At 47.8% G+C, this 19,096-nt stretch overlaps 1 protein-coding gene across 1 annotated transcript in view; it reads right to left on the bottom strand.

The window, feature by feature from the left end:
- Positions 1 to 19,096, bottom strand: part of CDH13 (cadherin 13) — a 1,024,384-nt gene that overhangs the window by 560,374 nt on the left and 444,914 nt on the right. Inside the window, exon 4 of the mRNA XM_052655824.1 lies at positions 2,772 to 2,888. Coding sequence (XP_052511784.1) covers positions 2,772 to 2,888 — 117 coding nt within the window. The remainder of the gene's footprint in view (positions 1 to 2,771; positions 2,889 to 19,096) is intronic.

Below are 19,096 nucleotides of genomic sequence, written 5' to 3'. Positions count from 1 at the left end.
GGTGATGTGTGGAGGCCAGAGCCTAGCCTCTCCTGTCTCCTTTCCCTTCTCCCAGCCTGCCCAGTATTTGTGAAGACTCCCACACCCTCCCACAGCTCGACAGAGCCTTACTCGTCAGCTGTTGGTGGAACTGATTAGGATAGGATACAAGATATAAAGAAAAGAATAAGAGGAATGAGTAAAAACAAGCAGACACAGAGAGGAAAATATGTCCTTTCAAAGGCCTAAGAAGCATGGACAAATACATAATTTTTGCAAGGCAGTGCAGTTATTGTGTAAAAGCCATCTGGAGGTTTGGGAGGCTTTCACACCATTACGATGTTCCTAGACTACGGCACTTGGAAAAGCTGTTGTTTGTAGAGAATCCAGGTTGAAAGCCCACGTGGGCAGAAACATAGGGGTTGAGGAGAGATGTCTTTCGCTAGAAAATTAAATAGTGTTTTGAGGCTGTAATAAGTAAGAAACCGTGCAGAAGAGTGTCCTTAGCTGCATATTTATTGATTGCAAAGAAAGGGTCTTGTGAAAACTCCCTAAATATACTCAGGATGAATGTATGGGGTTGAAGCAAGCTTTAGGATGACCACAAAAAATTTATTGTCTAAAGCTGGACAGGTTTAAGGGGATAGGTGGTGTTAGTAATAATTACGCCAGAACAACCACGTTTTCAGACAACTGAGATGTGAAAATTCACCCTTGTAACCTATATAATGCTATAATGCTGCTGCTGCTAAGTCACTTCGGTCGTGTCCGACTCTGTGCGACCCCATAGACGGTAGCCCACCAGGCTCCCCCATCCCTGGGATTCTCCAGGCAGGAATACTGGAGTGGGTTGCCATTTCCTTCTCCAATGCATGAAAGTGAAAAGTGAAAAGTGAAAGTGAAGTTGCTCAGTCGTGTCCGACTCTTCGCGACCCCATGGACTGCAGCCTACCAGGCTCCTCCGCCCATGGGATTTCCCAGGCAGGAGTACTGGAGTGGGGTGCCATTGCCTTCTCCAAATGCTATAATAAACTAACTGAAATTCCACTACTGAAAGTATTACAGTGTAGTGGTAGGCAGAGGAGGAGAAAGTGTTTTAGATTGGACCTCCATAAACTTGAGTGTGCATAACTGAATCACTTGGAAGGTAAGAAAACAGGTTCCTGGCTCCATCCCAAGCGTTTCTGTTTCCATGGTGCTGTGGCGGGATGGGAGAAAAGGCACGTCGAGCAAGCAGCCAGGTGATGCTGTGTTGCGGTCCACAGCTCTTGAAGCAGGATTGGTTTAGCCTTCAAGAGCTATGGACCAGCAGCACCAGCAGCACCTGGCTGCTTACTCGACGTGCCTTCTATCCCATCCCGCCATAGCACGGGTTGAAAACACTAAGTGTACATGAAGAGAAACTACAGAACAAGGATGAAACTTGTGTCTCAAACTTTCTGGGGGTAAAAAAAGCTTGCAGATTTGAGGACTCTGGCCCCTTGGCTCCAGGGAACTCTCACAAAGGCCACCACAGAGGCTTGTGTTGCCCAAAGGGCCAGCGCTCTCCAGCCCTGTCACTGCCCACTGGCAACAGCTCTGCTTCCCTTTGCAACATATCCTGGAAACCTGGCAAGATTTTGCTTAAAGAAAGACATATTCGGCACAGTGATAGTTTAAATCATAAGCATGGCTATTATCAGGATACTGAATTATTCATGCTTCTAGTTTACAATAGAGATAGATTTCTAATAATTCCAGTCACCCCAACCTCTTGCGTAGGTCACTGTAAAACCTCCTTCTTGGCTGTTTCTTTGTGTCCACTCCTCCCTACATCCTGCTCCCACAGATCATTCCGTACAAGGCAGCCAGAGGGATCGAACGTACAGATGCACGCATACCTGGGAGGGTTTCCAGTGGTTTCCAGCTGCATGCACAATGAAAACCCTACTCGTGACCATCATCTCCAAGGCCCACATGACAGGCCAACCTTTCTGACTTCAACTTGTGTGACTCTCCTCCTTGCTTACTACATTGCAGCCAACCAGACATATCTTCTCCTCAGACACACCTCATTCTTTCTCACCTCTATACCACTTCTATTCAACAAATAGATAAACAATCCAACAGCACCAGCCACTCAGATCATCCACTCGACTAACCACCACTGTTCCAATTCCAAGGTCCCTGAAACATATGCACTGGTTAAAATTCGATTCTCCGTGTCGGTTTTCCTGAGGGGAGAGGATGTGTTGACCAGGCAACATCAGTATTTCTGCCTATTTAGCAGTAAATATTTCTTCATGGAAAAGCAGTTGCTCGGATTCATTCAATGGCGCTTGCTCAATCTGGTTAGTGTGGTTTAATTGCTTTGATGTGATTTTGTTTTTAGAGAGCTGCCCCAAGGGTGTTCCTGGACCTACACATTTGAAAACTAGGATCTAAATAAAATGACACATATCATCATACTGCTATACTAAGGGGACTTACCTGGCTGATGGCCTGGACATTGTATACAAAAGCCGTGAGTCTGTTTCTTAACCAACGACACTCTCATGTCACAACTATCACATCTTTACCTACCATGCTGATCTTCAAATCATGACATTCAAACGTGTTGCTTTTTTTTTTTTTTAATCCCTTTTTCATGACCTTTTGACATTCTTTTCTTGGCAACACCCTTTGGCCTCTGACTATAGAGGAACTGAGGCCAATTCCTGCTGGTTGCTAAGCCAGTCAGAGTCAGTTTGCCTCATGTATGCTCATCTCATAATAAAAACATGCTCTCTGGCATTGGTCTTTGTCTGACTTACCTTGCCAACATCTCTTGGGAAAGGTTGTCTCTGATTCTCTGGAATTAAAATGGGAGATACCACAATGGACCTCTTTTGTCTTGGGACAGGTGAAGTTCTTGCAAATTTAAATATATCCTAAAAGACAAAAAAACAAATCAATTGACTAAAATCCCCCACAGAGAAGATGTATCAGTCTGCTTTGAGATATGGCTCCTTTGTTGTGAAAGCATACAGCTGTTTGGACATTGTTAATTTTATTCTATCAAACCTCATTAGAGTTAGCAAGTACATCATTAGAATTATACGAAAGCTGACATTGTGATTCACAATGACTATCATTAAGCTATTTAATCCCATCTTCAGAATCATTCTACTCACAATGTCAGTCTTGATTTGTGTATACTTCAGTGCTGTGTATTCCCTTTCTTAACCTGCCAAGTGAGGAGATGACTTGCTTGGTCACTAACCCACAGAACTTTTGCTGGATACAAAAGTGACTCTCCTCATGGTCAACTGTGTGGTCCTCACATTCACAAGTGAAAGGGATGAAGAACAATCTCAACATCCAAACTATGTCCGGCATTATGGAGAATGTTGGTCGATGTTCTTTCAAAGGCCATTTGTTTTTATTAGTGGGTCTACTCCTGGAACTCACGTCCTACACAGTGTGTTGCAAATTTCAATCACTGGAACAATACTGTGAGAATTTATGGCCTATCTGTAACTCACCTTTTAAGTTAAATAAACGGCTGCAAAAAAAGGAACCTGTGTCATTATTTTAAATACACTACTAGTATGGCTTCTCATGAAAAATAGGAGAGCATAAGAATAAACATTGAGACCAATGATGTTATAAAATTTGAGCTGGAAACTTAGGTGGGTGTCAGGTTTCCTCTTATTGAAAGAGAGATAAGGAAAGGCTAGACGGGTGTTAAAGGGCTATAACTAAAAGTAAGCATCTGAGTTAGTACCAAAAGTAAGCACCTCAAGCTTTGGATAATAGGCTCCTATGAAAATCATGTGGCAAATGATATTTAAATACCATCACTGACCCATGCTTCATAAAATGTGTGTGAATCTGCATGTATATATCATACGACAGTGATATATATACACCTAAGTATACACAGACACATATGTGTAATCATTTTAATGGAAACTTTATATAAGAAAAGTCAAATAGGAAACAACACCAGCAAAGGCTATGAAAGCTTCTATAAAGTCTTTCTCTTGATTTTGTTTGGAGTATAAACTGATGTTATTCTTGCAGAGAGTGATCAGGCAGTATTTATTTATCAAGAACCTTACAAATGTACATATCCCCTCACGTTATACTCTATACACTCTATCATTTCACTCCTAGGAATACCCCCAAATGCTAAATTCAAAAGAGGAAAAATAAAAAACTGAAAGCAGGAAGATGTTTAGTGAGACATTTATAAAGAGCAAAAGTGGCAAACCGCTGGAATGCTCAGTTTCAGGATAGGGTTAAATTTGGGTCCATCGGCAGAAGACACTCCTAGGTGGTCACCATAAGGCAGTTGTGAAGACATGTTCTAACCGCTGTGATCATCATTTGGTTGCTTCCACAATCACAACCACAAACTACTACTTTCATAACAACAGTCCATTAAACGTGTTGGAACGTGTGCTAGCACTTTACATGTGACTTTGCTGATATTTGTAATAAACTTCTCAAGTAACCCTTAGCCCTCCCTAACTAATGAGGAATATCCAGTTCCAAGAGGTTATAGAAATTGCTCCAATTCACCTAGCCAGCTGACAGAATATGTAAGTAACATGTGGAGGAAAATACAGAATACCGTATTGGTTGCCCTCTAATTTATATAAGCTATACTGAACATAGAAGAATGATATTCAAAACCTCAGTGAATAAGTCCAAATAAAAGACTGCTTGATTTCTAAGAAGATCAAAGACTCACTATGCAAGCAAAGACAGAAATCTAGAGCATGCGTACATAAAAGACAGCAGAAAGACTCAGAAGGGTGAAAACAACAAAAAACCACTGACACACCAACTAGCTAACTAAATAAATAAGTAATCCAACCCAATCATGCAGAAAACAGCAGAGGAAGAGAGAGAGAATGGGATGCTGAGAAGACGATGAACAACAAACTGGATTATATTCATAAAACATTGATATATAACACCGACAAAGATTCTGTTGGCTTATTAGGGACTAGGCAAAGAACAGAAAACATGTAAAATAATGCAAAATATGTGCAATATATGACTCTCATTTACAATAAAAAATCTTGAGGTTTATATGAAAGAAAGCCTAGGAAAGCAGTTGGAAAGGATTTAAAGTCTTATGCAAATGTAGGGGATTAGTGATTCTGCTCTATAATAGAGCAAAAGTAAGTCTCCATTATGACGATATGTGAAAATGTATCTAAAGTAATGAAAAGCATACTCACTGTCAGCAACAAACCTTCCCTTGTTTACCATAAAGAACTCATTGGTGTTTGTGAGCCTGTGAACGGGTGGCACTTTTGTCCTCCTGGGTGACCAGAGTGGTCAGGTTCCTAAGTCCCCATTCCTACCTCTGGTGTCCTCCTAGCCCACCAGCTACTGAAGCCCACAGCTGCCAGTCCATTTCCTCAACTCTCACATCCTTGAAGCTTGGTAGTAATAACGGTGTGAACCCCTGGGCCTAAAGTGCCTTTGAAGAGAAGCAGGAGGCTCTGAGTCTCAGGTTAGGAAACAGCTTCTGGAAGGGAGGGGTGGGGAGTGACCCACTGATTATGGAGAAGCCTCCATGTGCGCTGGACTCTCTGAGCCCACCGTGGTACACAGAGCATCCTTTTTCTTCCAACTCTTAACTTATTTGCCTTACCGTGGCAAGGATGGCAACAACAGCAAAACAAAACTGGTCCACGACTGTGGTTTCTCCTCTGTGTTTGTTTGTGATTTATGCATACATCTATCTGCCTTTGTGATTTATGCATATATCTATCTGTCTTCATCTGTGATTTATGCGTGTTTCTACTAACTATGTGTTTGTCGACAAATGTTCACCTTTGGTCAGGTCTGTGCTAATGAGTTTGTCTGTGTGCTCTGAAGCCAAGTGACTCTCTGTGACTGGGACCATGGAGGAGCCATAGCATCTGATTTGACTGACAACCAAGATACCATCGGAGAAGGCAATGGCACCCCACTCCGGCACTCTTGCCTGGAAAATCCCACGGATGGAGGAGCCTGGAGGGCTGCAGTCCATGGGGTCGCTAAGAGTTGGACAAGACTGAGCGACTTCACTTTGACTTTTCACTTTCATGCATTGGAGAAGGAAATGGAAACCCACTCCAGTATTCTTGCCTGGAGAATCCCAGGGACGGGGGAGCCTGGTGGGCTACCGTCTATGGGGTCGCATAGAGTTGGACACGACTGAAGCGACTTAACTGCAGCAGCAGCAGCAGCAGCAGGATACCATGGGCATATCTAGGCTCATGACGTGTGTTTGTATCTGTCAATCCATTGTGTGAAGCCTTTGAATGCACCATGATGTGACCATAACCTCAAGGAAAGACAAGATAGAAGCAGTGAAGTATGTGACTAATTCAAGAGATGTTTCTGGAAGAAGAGACAGAGGTGTGGGAAAGAAGAGAACACTAGGCTAAAGAAGAGGCTGTTACAGCTCCCTGTCTTCTGGTGCTGCTGTTACCAAGTGAAGGGTAAAACACTGCCTGCGATATCCGGAAACAAAGCATCTAGCCGGCATATTGCAGTCACTTGGATGGCACAGCATGAGGAAAACTCAGGGTGAGAAAACACGGGACACTGGCCCCCAGTGGCTGAGGAGCATTTCAAAGGGATGATCTCAGTAAGCCCACGTCTATGCGTGTTCTCATACATAGAGAGGCACCAAATTCCTTAACTCGAGATGTCTAGGTTTCTTTTATTAACACCAACCTTTTGTTCTAGCTATCTGGTGCTGTTGCAAAAACTCCTCTATATCCTGGCTTCCCTCCGAACAGTTTTCTCAGCCTTTACACGAGATGCTGTCTTCCAGGCTTGAAGTCCTAAGAATATCCACCATACAAAGCATACCTCTCCACTTTTAGGTTGTGCCTCTTTTTTTTTTATGTCAGCCAACACAAGATAGAGGATAAAGGGGGGAAAGGCAGTTCTGGGCACAGATGCTGGGTATTAGTGACTTGTTGACTTTGAGGGTACCCAACATAGATTCCTAGAGGCTGTATAAACATTAGCAGTTGCATTCAGGAGGGAAGGATGATTGAGGACCAGAAATGTCACAGTCGCTCACGAACGAGAGTGGTTAGATGTGAAGGAGAAGCTGACACTCTCCAGATCATGTGGAGAGGGAAAAGGGAGGGACTCAATCATCCAGCAGGTCTCTAAAAGGCCAGCAAAGGCCACAGAAAGGCTAGTTGGAAAAAGAGGGAGTGCACGGCCATGTTACACAATGCAGGCATCCCCTCCAACAGGCTGAATACTGTAAGAGGGCTGCTGGGTTTCAGGATGAGCAGGTAACTGATGACTTTAGGAAGAGCAACTTTTCGCAGTGTTAAACCGGGTCCAGTGTCAGAGGAAGCAAGGATTTTGGTATGGATGGAAAGGAAAGAAATGGGAAGAAGTTGGCCAGTACAAGGGGAAACCAGGAAGGGTGCTGGACTGAGAGGAAGGCAGCCACAGCACTGGGTGAATGAAGACACAGAATGGAGGTGACCCCAGGGGGAGGCGCATGCCCGAGGGAGGAGGGAAGTGAGCGGATCAGGAGCGAAATCAGCCTCAGAGGGGTTAAGAGGGGGTTCTCATCTGTAAACGAGGATAATGGGCTTGTGTTCTCAGTTATCAGAATGAAATGAGAAACGGCACACAGAGGTGGTCTGCACTCTCTAAAGAACAACACAATGTGAAGGATGGTCTTATTCATGCTGGACTGTGGAGGTGAGGAGATAGAAAGAGGCGCTCAGTGCCTTTAGGTGTGAGTAAGTCAGCTGAGAGTGGCCTGGTGCCAGACCTTAAAGAGACGCTTGCAGACATGCAGCCACTTCCAGCTTTCCAGACCATCAGGCACACGCACACTGACATCAAAGTTCTCTCTCCCCAAATACAAACACTTACGCACATGGGCACATGTTCACGCACATTGAGAATCCATCAGACAGCGTCTCACACACACACACACACACACACACACACACACACACACGGGGCGTGCAAAGGAAAGTGAGAGACTAGTCATGTGCCTCCCATGGGAACCCCCTACAACCCTGCAGTCAGTGACCAACAGTCTGTCCGTTCTCTGAGCCTGGAACGGCCAGAGGCCTACAGCAGCCTCATCCAACCTTGTGTAAGTCAAATGGGCAGAGTTGTGTCCTCGGGGAGGCTCACTCATGCTACCTTCTATTACAGGGGATTGTCACCCTGACATAAACATCCTTTGTCTCCCATGGGCTGACCCAGGCCCGTGTCTCTCCTTCACAGGGCATTGGGGTTTACAGTCTCATTTGCTTCCCTCCCTACTTCTCGATCTTGGGAGAAACTGGCAGTGCATTAAAAGCAAGTTTCATGCTACCTGGGGGCATCACATCACACAGTCCCAAAGAGCACCTTAGAAATAAAGGGGAAGTCCCCACAACTGTGATGAACACGGGAGGGGCCAGGGGACAGAGGGGAGGGTGGAGGCCAAGGGAAGAAGGAAGGCAGGAAGGTTGAAGAATTAACAAGGAGAGGAAGAGTAGATTTATATTCATTCATTTCCTCGAAAACTCTCTATGGGTCCCTTGCTTCCTGGCAGGAGTAATTCTTGGCATCTGGGATAGTGCAGTGCAGGAGAGAGAGAAGTCCCTTGCCTTCCTGCACTCTCATTCTGGAGGAAGGAGACAGACAGTAAACATGGTCCAGGAGGACAGACAGGCAGAAAGGGCTGAGTGTGCAGAGGCATGGAGCTGACCTTCTAGAGGGGAAGGGGCCACTGGGAAGGTGGCCTTGCAGGATGAAGGAAGGAGATGCCGTGTGGGCACAGGGACTGCCAGCAGCAGGAACCCTGGCACTTGTGAGCTGCAAGGAGGCAGCCCGCATGGCCTGGGGGAGCAGAGGAGACAGCCCAAGGAGCCGGTAAAGGGAATCTGGATCCTGGATGGCCAGCTATGCAGACAGTTGAGAGGAATGAGGCTTTAACTCTGCGTGAAACATGAGTCATGGGAAGGTGTTTTTATTTGTTTATGTGGGAAGGATTTAAGCTGAAGAATGACATGAGCCCACTTACAATTAAAATAGACACACACATATTTCATGCTGGCTTCTATGTGAGAAACAGGTTTTAAGAGGTAAAGTAAAGGAATGTTTGTTGAATTTCTTTCTTTTTCAAATCCTGTCTTCACAGCTCCTGAAATTCCTCCTAAAATGCAAATCTGAGCTTTAATTTGGGGAAAGGAGAGTCAGGTTCAACTCTCCCTGGCTGGAGCCCCTCTACCTCCTTCCTCCCCACAATATGTTTAATACATTACTATTATCTCAGTACAATTTACATACCTTTACAGTCACCCATCATAAGGGTGCAATGCACTCATTATCAGGAAGTTTACTGAGTTGTGCAATCATCACAAACTAATTTTAGAACACTTCCATCAGCCTCGTCCTGTATGCTCACTCACTCCCCTGTTCTGCACCCCAGCTGCTGGCAACCGTGAATCTGCTTCCTGTCTGTATACATTTTCTTCTCAGGACATTTCATAACGGTGTGTTTTCACCGACTCCATTTCCATTTCTAGCTGATGCGAAGATCGTGTGGCAGGAAGGGACGCTGTTTTGGTAAGTCGTATGTAGAGCCCACTCCCTGGCCTCCGCGGGAGCACGCCCACAAGCACCTAGACTGCCAGCAGGCCCCAGGCTGGCTGAGCCTCCCTGTGACTGCGGTCCTTACTCCTCGGTTCCTCTCCTTCCACTGCCCTCCTGCTGTCCTCGTCTCTGTGTGGATGCAGACACCCCTCCCCACTGAAGCTTCTCCACACTGATCTGAGTCACAAGGCTTGTCCCCAGGGAAGCCACCCAGGACCCCGTCAAGCCGAGCTGTCCAGAGCAGAGACTAACTGGCTGGTGCTCCGAATGTGAAGGGGATGGACTGGCACTGAACCGCGGGCACTGTGCTCTGTGTGTTGGCTATCACTGCCCCCGCCCACACACCCAGCTGAAGGCTGAAAAGTCTTCCGTGAGCCGTGCCTAGAAAGCGGTGTCATTTGAGAGACATGGTCCTGCTTTCTTCACACTGAACCCAGGACAGACAGCAGCTTGGACCTGCCCTGCTACCTGTCAGAGGGCCTTCATGGGCCAGCACCGGAGGGGCAGACAGCAGCCAGAGAAGACACGTGTCCCTGCCCCTCCTTCTACCCTCCCAGTTCCGGTCTCAGCATTTAGGTTATAAATGAGAGGGGAAAATACCAACAACTTTGTAAAGAAGCCACAAGCCACTGGCTTTGTTCTCTCTCCTACCTGGCAAATTTGGGGCAAAATCATGTGCTAGGAGAAGCTATTTTATCAGGGCAAAGTATTGCAGAAGCTGGAAGCAGCGCTCTGGCTGAAGCAGGGGTGGAGGAGGGGCAGCGCCGCCCAAGGGTGGACAGTTCTGTTGACCCTGAAGAGAAGGTCAGATGTGCTTCAGGGGCAGCGAGGAGCCTTGACTGGTTTCTTGCTTTGGGTCTGAATTCCGTGTCTGGTTGTGAAGAAGGGATTCATAGGGCCTGGACCCCGTCTGAATAGGCCTGTTCATGGTGATCATGCTCGGCCACCTCTCCAAAGGACTCTGGACTCTGTGCTTAGTGCCTATGGAACCTACAATAGAAGGACAGGGCCCCCTCTGGACAGGGGAATCTTGAAGATCACATCCAGGCTACTCATCGTCTAAGAGAAAACATACTGTAATCGCCCCTGCCTCCAGACAGATCATAAAATCTTTCTGTATCTATCGGAGTGTAACCGCAGACTTGTTGGTTAGTAACTGTTTAAACACCTAACACTTGATAACACTTGAATAATGGGGTTATTGTGATTGTTTACCCTTCTTTTGTTTTATGTAAGTCTCAAGGGAATTGGGGTGGTGGGTTCGGATCCGTACACATGGGGTGTAAAAGATTTTCACAAATGCAGGTCGGGGCCCTTGGCTAAGAGGAGACTCTGCCTTGGGCCTCCGGTGTAATACACCGCACTCCACTATCTGCATCGTCCTTCTGAGTGAGTTTGTTTCCCGGAATGCGTAGCTATAACATTTGGTGCGTTGGCCGGGAAACTCCTCGCTTTGAGGAGACAGGTCTCATTTGAGGCCACCCCGAGGCTTTGTAGCTTGAATCTCCTAGAGCGGGGAAGGCGCCTCGCCCCTCTGGAAGAATTCAGCCTCTCAATGCCGGGTTTCTTTGCTTTGGCAGGTAGTGAACGGCAGCAAAGGAACTGAGTGCTCAGGTGGGGAGGAGCCCACCCGATAGGGTGGAAGAGGGGGCCTGATCACCGCCCTGGGAGGGACCAAAAGGGAGAGGCATAGGAAACTGGTTTAGGTTAGCGACAATAGCTGCTCGGCACTCAGGTCGAAGGCTGTGCCAGGGATAAAGAAAGGGAACTTAGGGTTTAAGAAAGCCAGTCAGGAGGTGCATCCACACCATCTTAGGGAACGTGCTGAGCTGGCACCACAGGGTTTTAGAAAGAGGATATCAATTTCCCCGTGCTCGTATTCTGTCCTCTCCCAGGAGGTGCCCGTCTGTTGTGACTTCATCTCCCTGCCAGTGGAAACAGGCAGACTGGCTTCTCGGGAAGGCCCTGGGACGTGGGAATCCAGAGGTTAGAAAATGGGAGGAAGCGGATCTAAGGCCACTGTATTGGAGAATATGATTAAGAATTTTAAGAAAGGATTTGATGGAGACTATAGGAGGAAAATGACGCCCAGCCGGCTCTGTAACCTTTGTGAAATCAAATGGCCTTCAATGGGAGTTGGCTGGCCACCAGAGGGAACTATGGACTTAAATCTCATAAAGGCAGTCTATGCTATAGTTACGGGAAAGCCCGGACACCCCAGTTCCCGTACATAGACTCTTGGCTGGGAATAGCCCAAGACCCCCCCTCCCCCCGCCAGATGGGCCCGTTTTTACGCTCATGGTGGGGAAGGAAAAATCTTGATGGCCCAAAAGGTAATCAAGGATGAGGAGGAAATTTTACAGGACCCTGAAGGAGATGAGCTTCCACCACCGCCGTATTGGATGATGGTTCTGCCAGCTTGTAACACCGCGGCCACCGGAGGCCCAACCGGAGGAACCAGCCCGAGACCGGTAAGCCTCCCGGACTCTTCAACGGTCCTGACAGCTCCGTCGGTTGTAGAGCTGCACCCCCCCAACCCCCGGCAGGCTCCAGCCTCAGCTGGAAGGACAATGAGCCCACTGGACTCTACTAGCCCGGATGCTGCCACTGCGTTCCCTAAACTCTACCCTCCACTCCTGGTAAGCACTCCCAGACAAAGGGGGAGGAACCACTGGAATTAAACAAAGGCTCCGTTCAGCCAAAGAGCCAGAGGAAAGAATACCCTTGCAGATGCCCCTCAGAGAAGCTCAGCAACCCCCAATGATAGGGGAGGACGGTAACTATCACCAAGCTCCTGTAACCTGTTACTATCAGCCCTTTTCATCAACCGATATACTGAACTGGCAAAAACACACCCCCTCTTACTCGGCGGAACCCCAGGGCATGGCTAGACCAATGGAGACTATTTTCTGCACTCACTGACCAACCTGGGACGATATAATGCAATTACTAGCATCCCTCTTCAGTACAGAAGAGAGATATAGGATCAACACTGAGGCGAGGAAATGGTTACAGGAGATGCTTCCTGAGGGCACTGCTAACCCAGAGAGGTGGATAGAGCAAGGCTTCCCCACTGACAGACCTAACTGGGACTATGATACAGAAGAAGGAAAAATCCAGTTAGACAGATACCAGACGGCGCTTACACAAAGACTTAAAAGGGGAGCCCGGAGGCCAATGGACATGTCAAAACCGGCCGGAATAGTTCAGAAGGGAAACAAGTCACCTTCCGAATTTTACCAGAGACTTTGTGAGGCCTACAGACTCTATATGCCCATAGATCCTGAAGCTACGGGCTCCCAGATAGTTATCAACTCAGCATTTATCTCGCAAGCATGTCCTGACATAAAATGAAAGCTTCAAAAGACCGAGGGAGTTCTATCCATGTCTAGTTCTCAGCTGACTGAAATAGCAGGTAAGGTGTTCCAGAACAGGGACACAGAAATAGAAAAGAAATATGAGAAAAGGTATAAAGACAAGCAGAGGAGAACAGGCGAGAGGTTTGCAATGTTGGCTGCTGAGCTTGGAAAGTCTTCTGAACACTTTTCCACCGCTAAAGCAAAGAAACCTCCCCAGCTTCAAGGTCAGGACAACCCTCCAACCAGTCCCAACGGAAGCCACGGGCTCCATTACAGGCAAATCAATGCGCCCGATGCCGTGGGTTCGGTCATTGGAAGAATGAGTGCCCAGAAGGAAGAAGGGAGACTAAACCCCTCCTGGTTGCAAAACTCACTAACATAGAGACTGAATAGGGATGCCGGGGCTCAAAGACATCAGGTCCCCGAGAGCCCATGGTAACTTTAAAAACTGGGGACCAAGACACTGACTTTATGGTGGACACAGGGGCAGAATCGTCCGTGGTAACTAAACCCGTGGCGCCACTGTCTAAAAGGACCACCGCTGTAACTGGGCTTTCGGGAGAGGAAACGGTTAAGTCATTTTGCCAGCCCAGGAAATGTCAGATGGGGGGTCACCAAGTGGCTCATGAGTTTCTCTATATCCCTGAGTGCCCAGTACCCCTGCTGGGGAGAGACTTACTCTCCAAACTGGGAGCACAAGTGACTTTCTCTCCTGAAGAAAGGCCCACTTTTCAGGTGGGGACAACAGCCTACTTACTCTCCCTCTCTGTGCCCCCTCAAGACGAATGGAGGCTACGTGAGCCCCCTGGAGATGGGGTGCCAGGCAACAGAGTTGGAGAGAAGGCTAACTCAGCTCTTCCCTGAGGTCTGGGCCGAAGATGAGGCCCCTGGGCTAGCTAGACACCAAGCCCCTGTAATAATAGGGGCTTTCTCTCCCCCCGGTGAGAAAGTGTCAACACCCAATACCCACAGAAGCCTGAACCGGGATTCTGCCTCCCATCAGCAGGCCTAAACAGGCAGGCATCCTGGTGGAATGTCAGTCAGCCTGGAACACACCAGTCTTACCGGTAAAGAAGGAAGGAGGACAAGGCTATAGGCCCGGACAGGATCTCAGCTTGGTTAATCAGGCCACTGTGACTCTGCACCCGACTGTCCCAAACCCCTATACCTTACTTAGCCTCCTCCCACCTAAGACAAGGATCTATACTTGCTTGGACCTCAAAGATGCCTTTTTCTGTATTCACCTAGCACCTGCGTCACAACCCATCTTTGCCTTTGAATGGGAGGACCCAATCAGAGGCAATAAGCAGCAGCTCACTTGGACCCGCCTCCCGCAAGGCTTCAAGAACACACCATCTTTGGAGAAGCTTTGGCCTCGGACCTGGAACCTTTCCAGCCTGAAAGGTATGGATGTTGGCTCCTGCACTATGCGGACGACCTGTTGCTGGCCACTGAGACCTGGGAGGAACGCTGGGAAGGGACCCCAGCACTCCTCCAATTGCTGGCAGAAGCGGGATACCGAGTGTCGAGGAAAAAGGCACAAATCTGCAAGGAGGAGGTAAGGTATTTGGGGTTTGTCCTAAGGGAAGGCACAAGGTTGCTAGACCAATCTAGAAAAGAAGTAATTCTGAGGCTCCCTGTGCCTAAGACTCGGCAGCAAGTCAGGGAGTTCCTAGGGACCACTGGATTCTGCAGGATTTGGATTCCAAGGTATTCTCAAATAGCCCAGTCCCTATTTGAGCTCCTGGCAGGGCCTGAAGAAAATCCAGTAAGTTGGACTGAGAAACAACAGAAAGCCTTTGAGGAGCTAAGACTAGCAATCACCTCCGCCCCCGCCTTGAGATTGCCAGACCTCACCAAATCATTCACCTTATATGTGACCGAGAAAGATGAAACAGCCATGGGGGTTTTGACTCAAACTTTGGGAACATGGGACAGGCCGATAGCTTACCTTTCAAAGTGACTTGATAATGTTGCCACCGGGTGGCCTAGCTGCCTGTGGGCAGTGGCTGCGTTCGCCTTACTGTTACGTGAAGCCACAAAGCTGACTTTCGGCCAGGACCTGATCGTAAAAGTCCCACATGCAGTCAACACCCTCCTTCGAGGAGACCCCCACAAATGGCTGTCAAATTCCCGGATTAGTCAATAGCAGGGACTGCTATGTGAAAACCCCAACCTCCGTATCGAGCCTTGCTGGGGTTTAAACCTAGCAATGCTTCTCCCAATGGGAGAAAGTGGACCTACCCACAACAGCAAATAAGTCTTAGAGGAGGTCTATGCTAGCCGTCCAGACCTCCGAGATAGGCCAATTTCAAATCCTGACTGGACTCTGTATACTGATGGCACCAGCCTGGTAAAGCTAGGACAGCGACTGTCAGGCTATGCTGTAGTCACAGAGAGGACAGTTGTCGAGGCCAGTTCCTTACCACAGCACTGGTCAGCCCAACGAGCAGAGTTATGGGCCTTAGTCCAGGCGCTGCAATTGTCAAAGGGTAAGAGAGTGAACGTCTACACTGACTCCCGGTGTGCTTTTGCTATACTCCACGTACATGGGGCGCTACACCGGGAGAGAGGCCTTCTAACGGCCAATGGAAAGGGCATTAAGAATAAGGAGGAGATCCTGACTCTACTAGACGCTGTCTGGAGCCCCACGGAGGTAGCAGTCATGCACTGCAGTGGGCACCAGAAGGAAGACACCCCCCAGGCTCGAGGAAATAGGCTGGATGATGAGACCACCAGACGGGCAGGCGAAGTCAGAAAGGAATCCGGGGAAATCCCCATGAGAACATTTGTCCTAGTTGAGCTACTCGAGCTGGCCCTAGACTCCCCGACATACACTGAGGCTCAAACCCAACTAGCTGGAGCAGAGGGAGCCTCCTAAACAGACAAAGGATGGTGGGAGCTTCCAGGCGGTAAGCTACTAGTGCCCGAAGAGCTGGCCCCCGTTCTGGTGAGCCAAGCTCATCATACAACTCACCTAGGACATGACAAATTGGAGGAACTGATCCGAAGGTATTTTCTGGCTCCTCACCTCTCCTCTCTATGTAGAAAGTGAAAGTGAAGTAGCTCAGTCGTGTCCGACTCTGCGACCCCGTGGACTGTAGCCTACTTGGCTCCTCCATCCATGGGATTTTCCAGGCAAGAATACTGGAGTGGGCAACGGAATCCCAAAATTGCAACACCTGCTCTCAGATTAACGCCGCTCCATGGTGCAGACCCAAACCCCCAGGCATCCAATTAAAAGGTGCCCTTCCTTTTGAACATCTGGAAGTGGACTTCACTGAGATGAAACCATAACGCCATCTTCGTTATCTGTTGGTCTTGGTATGTACTTTCTCGGGATGGGTGGAGGCCTTCCCCACCCAAACTGAAAGAGCATCAGAAGTGGCTCGGAGCCTGCTTAGGGAAATAATTCCTCGATTTGGATTCCCCACCAGCACAGGATCAGATAACCGCCCAGTCTTCATATCGGATCTGATACAACAAGTAAGTAAAGCCGTGAATATAAATGGAAGTTGCACACTGCCTACCGGCCTCAGAGCTCCGGAATGGTAGAACGAACTCACCGGACCCTAAAGGAGACACTTTCTAAATGGATTATAGAGACTGACTGTTCCTGGGTAGATTTACTTCCCACGGCCTTGCTCAAACTCAGGATGACCCCATGGTCCCACGGCTACTCTCCCTATGAAATCGTATATGGGAGGCCTCCTCCCGTAATAAGACAGGTAACAACTGATATACTTCAGGTAAGAGGAGATGGGATATCACAGCAGATGGAGCAACTAGGTAAGGTAATTAATCAAGTAACTAAGTTTGTGCAAGAAAGAATACCATTCCCCTTGGGGGAGCAAACGCATGAGTTTATACCAGGGGACCAGGTATGGGTGAAAGACTGGAAACATGACCCACTAGCCCCCCGATGGAAAGGTCCATATTCTGTTGTTTTAACCACCCCTACCACAGGTAAAGTTGCAGGCATTGCCCCTTGGAGCCATCACACCAGAGCGAAGAAGGCATACCACACTGACCCAGAAGACGCTGAGTGGACCACCCAGAAGGACCCCACCGACCAATGGGAAAACAAGATCATTCTGAAGAGGATGAAGAAAACGAGGTCCCGGACGAGCCCTCTACAGGATGGAGCTGGGTAACCAACTCCTGCTACTCGGCCTCACCAATGCAATTCTGAACCTGACCACTGTTCCTGCACAGGACAACGTCTTCATCTCTTGGGCACATTCTTATGCGGACTTCCACAACTCCTCCAACTGTTGCGTATGTGGGTCTACGCCCGTGTCAGTAGTGGACGGACTCCCCTGGTGGGTGTCACCACTTCATTATGGAGACTTTATACCACTGTGTTCCTTCTTGGAACAACAGAAAGAAACTTTCCTTTCTCTCACCAATCATAACCTTTCTTTGCTCTCCTAGTGTAAGAAAAAGCCATCAATGGGCCTGGGACATAGCGTTACATTTAACATGAACACTAGTCTTATGGAAGTAACAAGGGCTTATACCTCATATATGAAAAATAAAAAGGAGAAGCACTCTCTTACAAAAGGGGGCCAGGCCTCCCGGTACCTTGAGCAATACTATCAGGTCTGGGATAAATATTTCTGGATGACTCCTGAGAAAGGACAGTTAATTGTTCCTGCTACTATTTGCTGGGAACAAAAACAACACAAATTTCGACTTGGAGACCACCCCCTAGACCCAAAAGAATTAAAATATATGGGTTATTTGTCCCCTGAATAATGTAAACAAATCTCGGATGTTACTTATTACCCCAATTGGTCTGTTCAGTGGCCCGGTTCCAACTGGAAATATAATCCTGGAATCCGCTGGGCAGCCCCCAACGGGACCCAGTGGCTCTGTGGGCTTAACTTATGGCCGTGGTTCCCAGTTGGCTGGGTAGGGCGGTGCACACTAGGATTTGCTTTTGCCCATGGCAGTATTAAGCCTAGCCTACACCAACCTCCAGTAAACCTGCCCTATCTACATGCAAGATGGACACGATCCGTGTTCCAATGGTATGACTATCTCGCTGCCTTGTTGGTACCCTCTATAGGGACAACGGATATCATGGTTAAGGTAGAGGCCTTAACTAATTTCACTAAACAGGCCCTCTTAGACAGTACAAAAGCCATTCAAGCTTTGAACAAAGAACAAATTCAGATGGGGAGGGCAGTAATTCACAATAGCATGGCATTAGACATACTCACAGCAGCCCGAGGGCACAATTAAAGCTGAATGTTGTGTATATATCCCTGGCCTGTCTGGAAACGTATCTACTGCCTTGGGGGATATGCGAAATCAAGTGAAAGCCACGTCTAATGAAAATAGTCCCTTTGGGACTTCGGTCCTGTCCTGGGTAAACGGAGACTGGTGGGAAACTATTGTAACTGTTGTTATAGTCACCTTAATCATACTGCTTTGTGGGCCCTGGCTCTTACAACGCCTTGTGAATTTTGTAACCCAGAGGTTGATAGCGTTCTCTCATGTGGGTGGCCGGAGGACTAAGGTGCAATATGTATCAATGAATGACGCTCATTATAGAAACCAGGAGCATCAAGAGGGGGGAAGGAAAAAGGGATTCATAGCGCCTGGACCCTATCCTTAGGCCTGTCCATGCTGATCGTGCTCGGCTGCGTCTCCAATGGACTCTGGACTCTGTGCTTAGTGCCTATGGAACCTACGATAGAAGGACAGGGCCCCCTCTGGACAGGGGAATCTTGAAGATCACATCCAGGCTACTTATCGCCTGAGAGAAAACATACTCTAATCACCCCTGCCTCCGGACAGGTCATGAATTCTTTCTGTATCTATCGGAGTGTAACCGCAGGCTTATTGATTATTAACTGTTTGAACACCTAACACTTGATAACACTTGAATAATAGGGTTATTGTGATTGTATTTACCCTTCCTTTGTTTTATGTAGGTCTCAAGGGAATTGGGGTGGTGGATTCGGATCCATACACATGGGGTATAAAAGATTTTCACAAATGCTGATCAGGGTCCTTGGCTAAGAGGAGGCTCTGCCTTGGCCCGCAGGTGTAATAAACTGCATTTCACTATCTGCATTGTCCTTCTGAGTGAGTTTGTTTCCCGGAACATGTGGCTATTAACAGTTGAAGGGTCCTGAGAACGATTCTTT

The sequence above is a fragment of the Budorcas taxicolor genome, chromosome 18 (genome assembly GCF_023091745.1).
Source record: "Budorcas taxicolor isolate Tak-1 chromosome 18, Takin1.1, whole genome shotgun sequence".
Taxonomy (NCBI): Eukaryota; Metazoa; Chordata; class Mammalia; order Artiodactyla; family Bovidae; genus Budorcas; species Budorcas taxicolor.
This window is presented reverse-complemented; position numbering and strand designations above follow the sequence as displayed.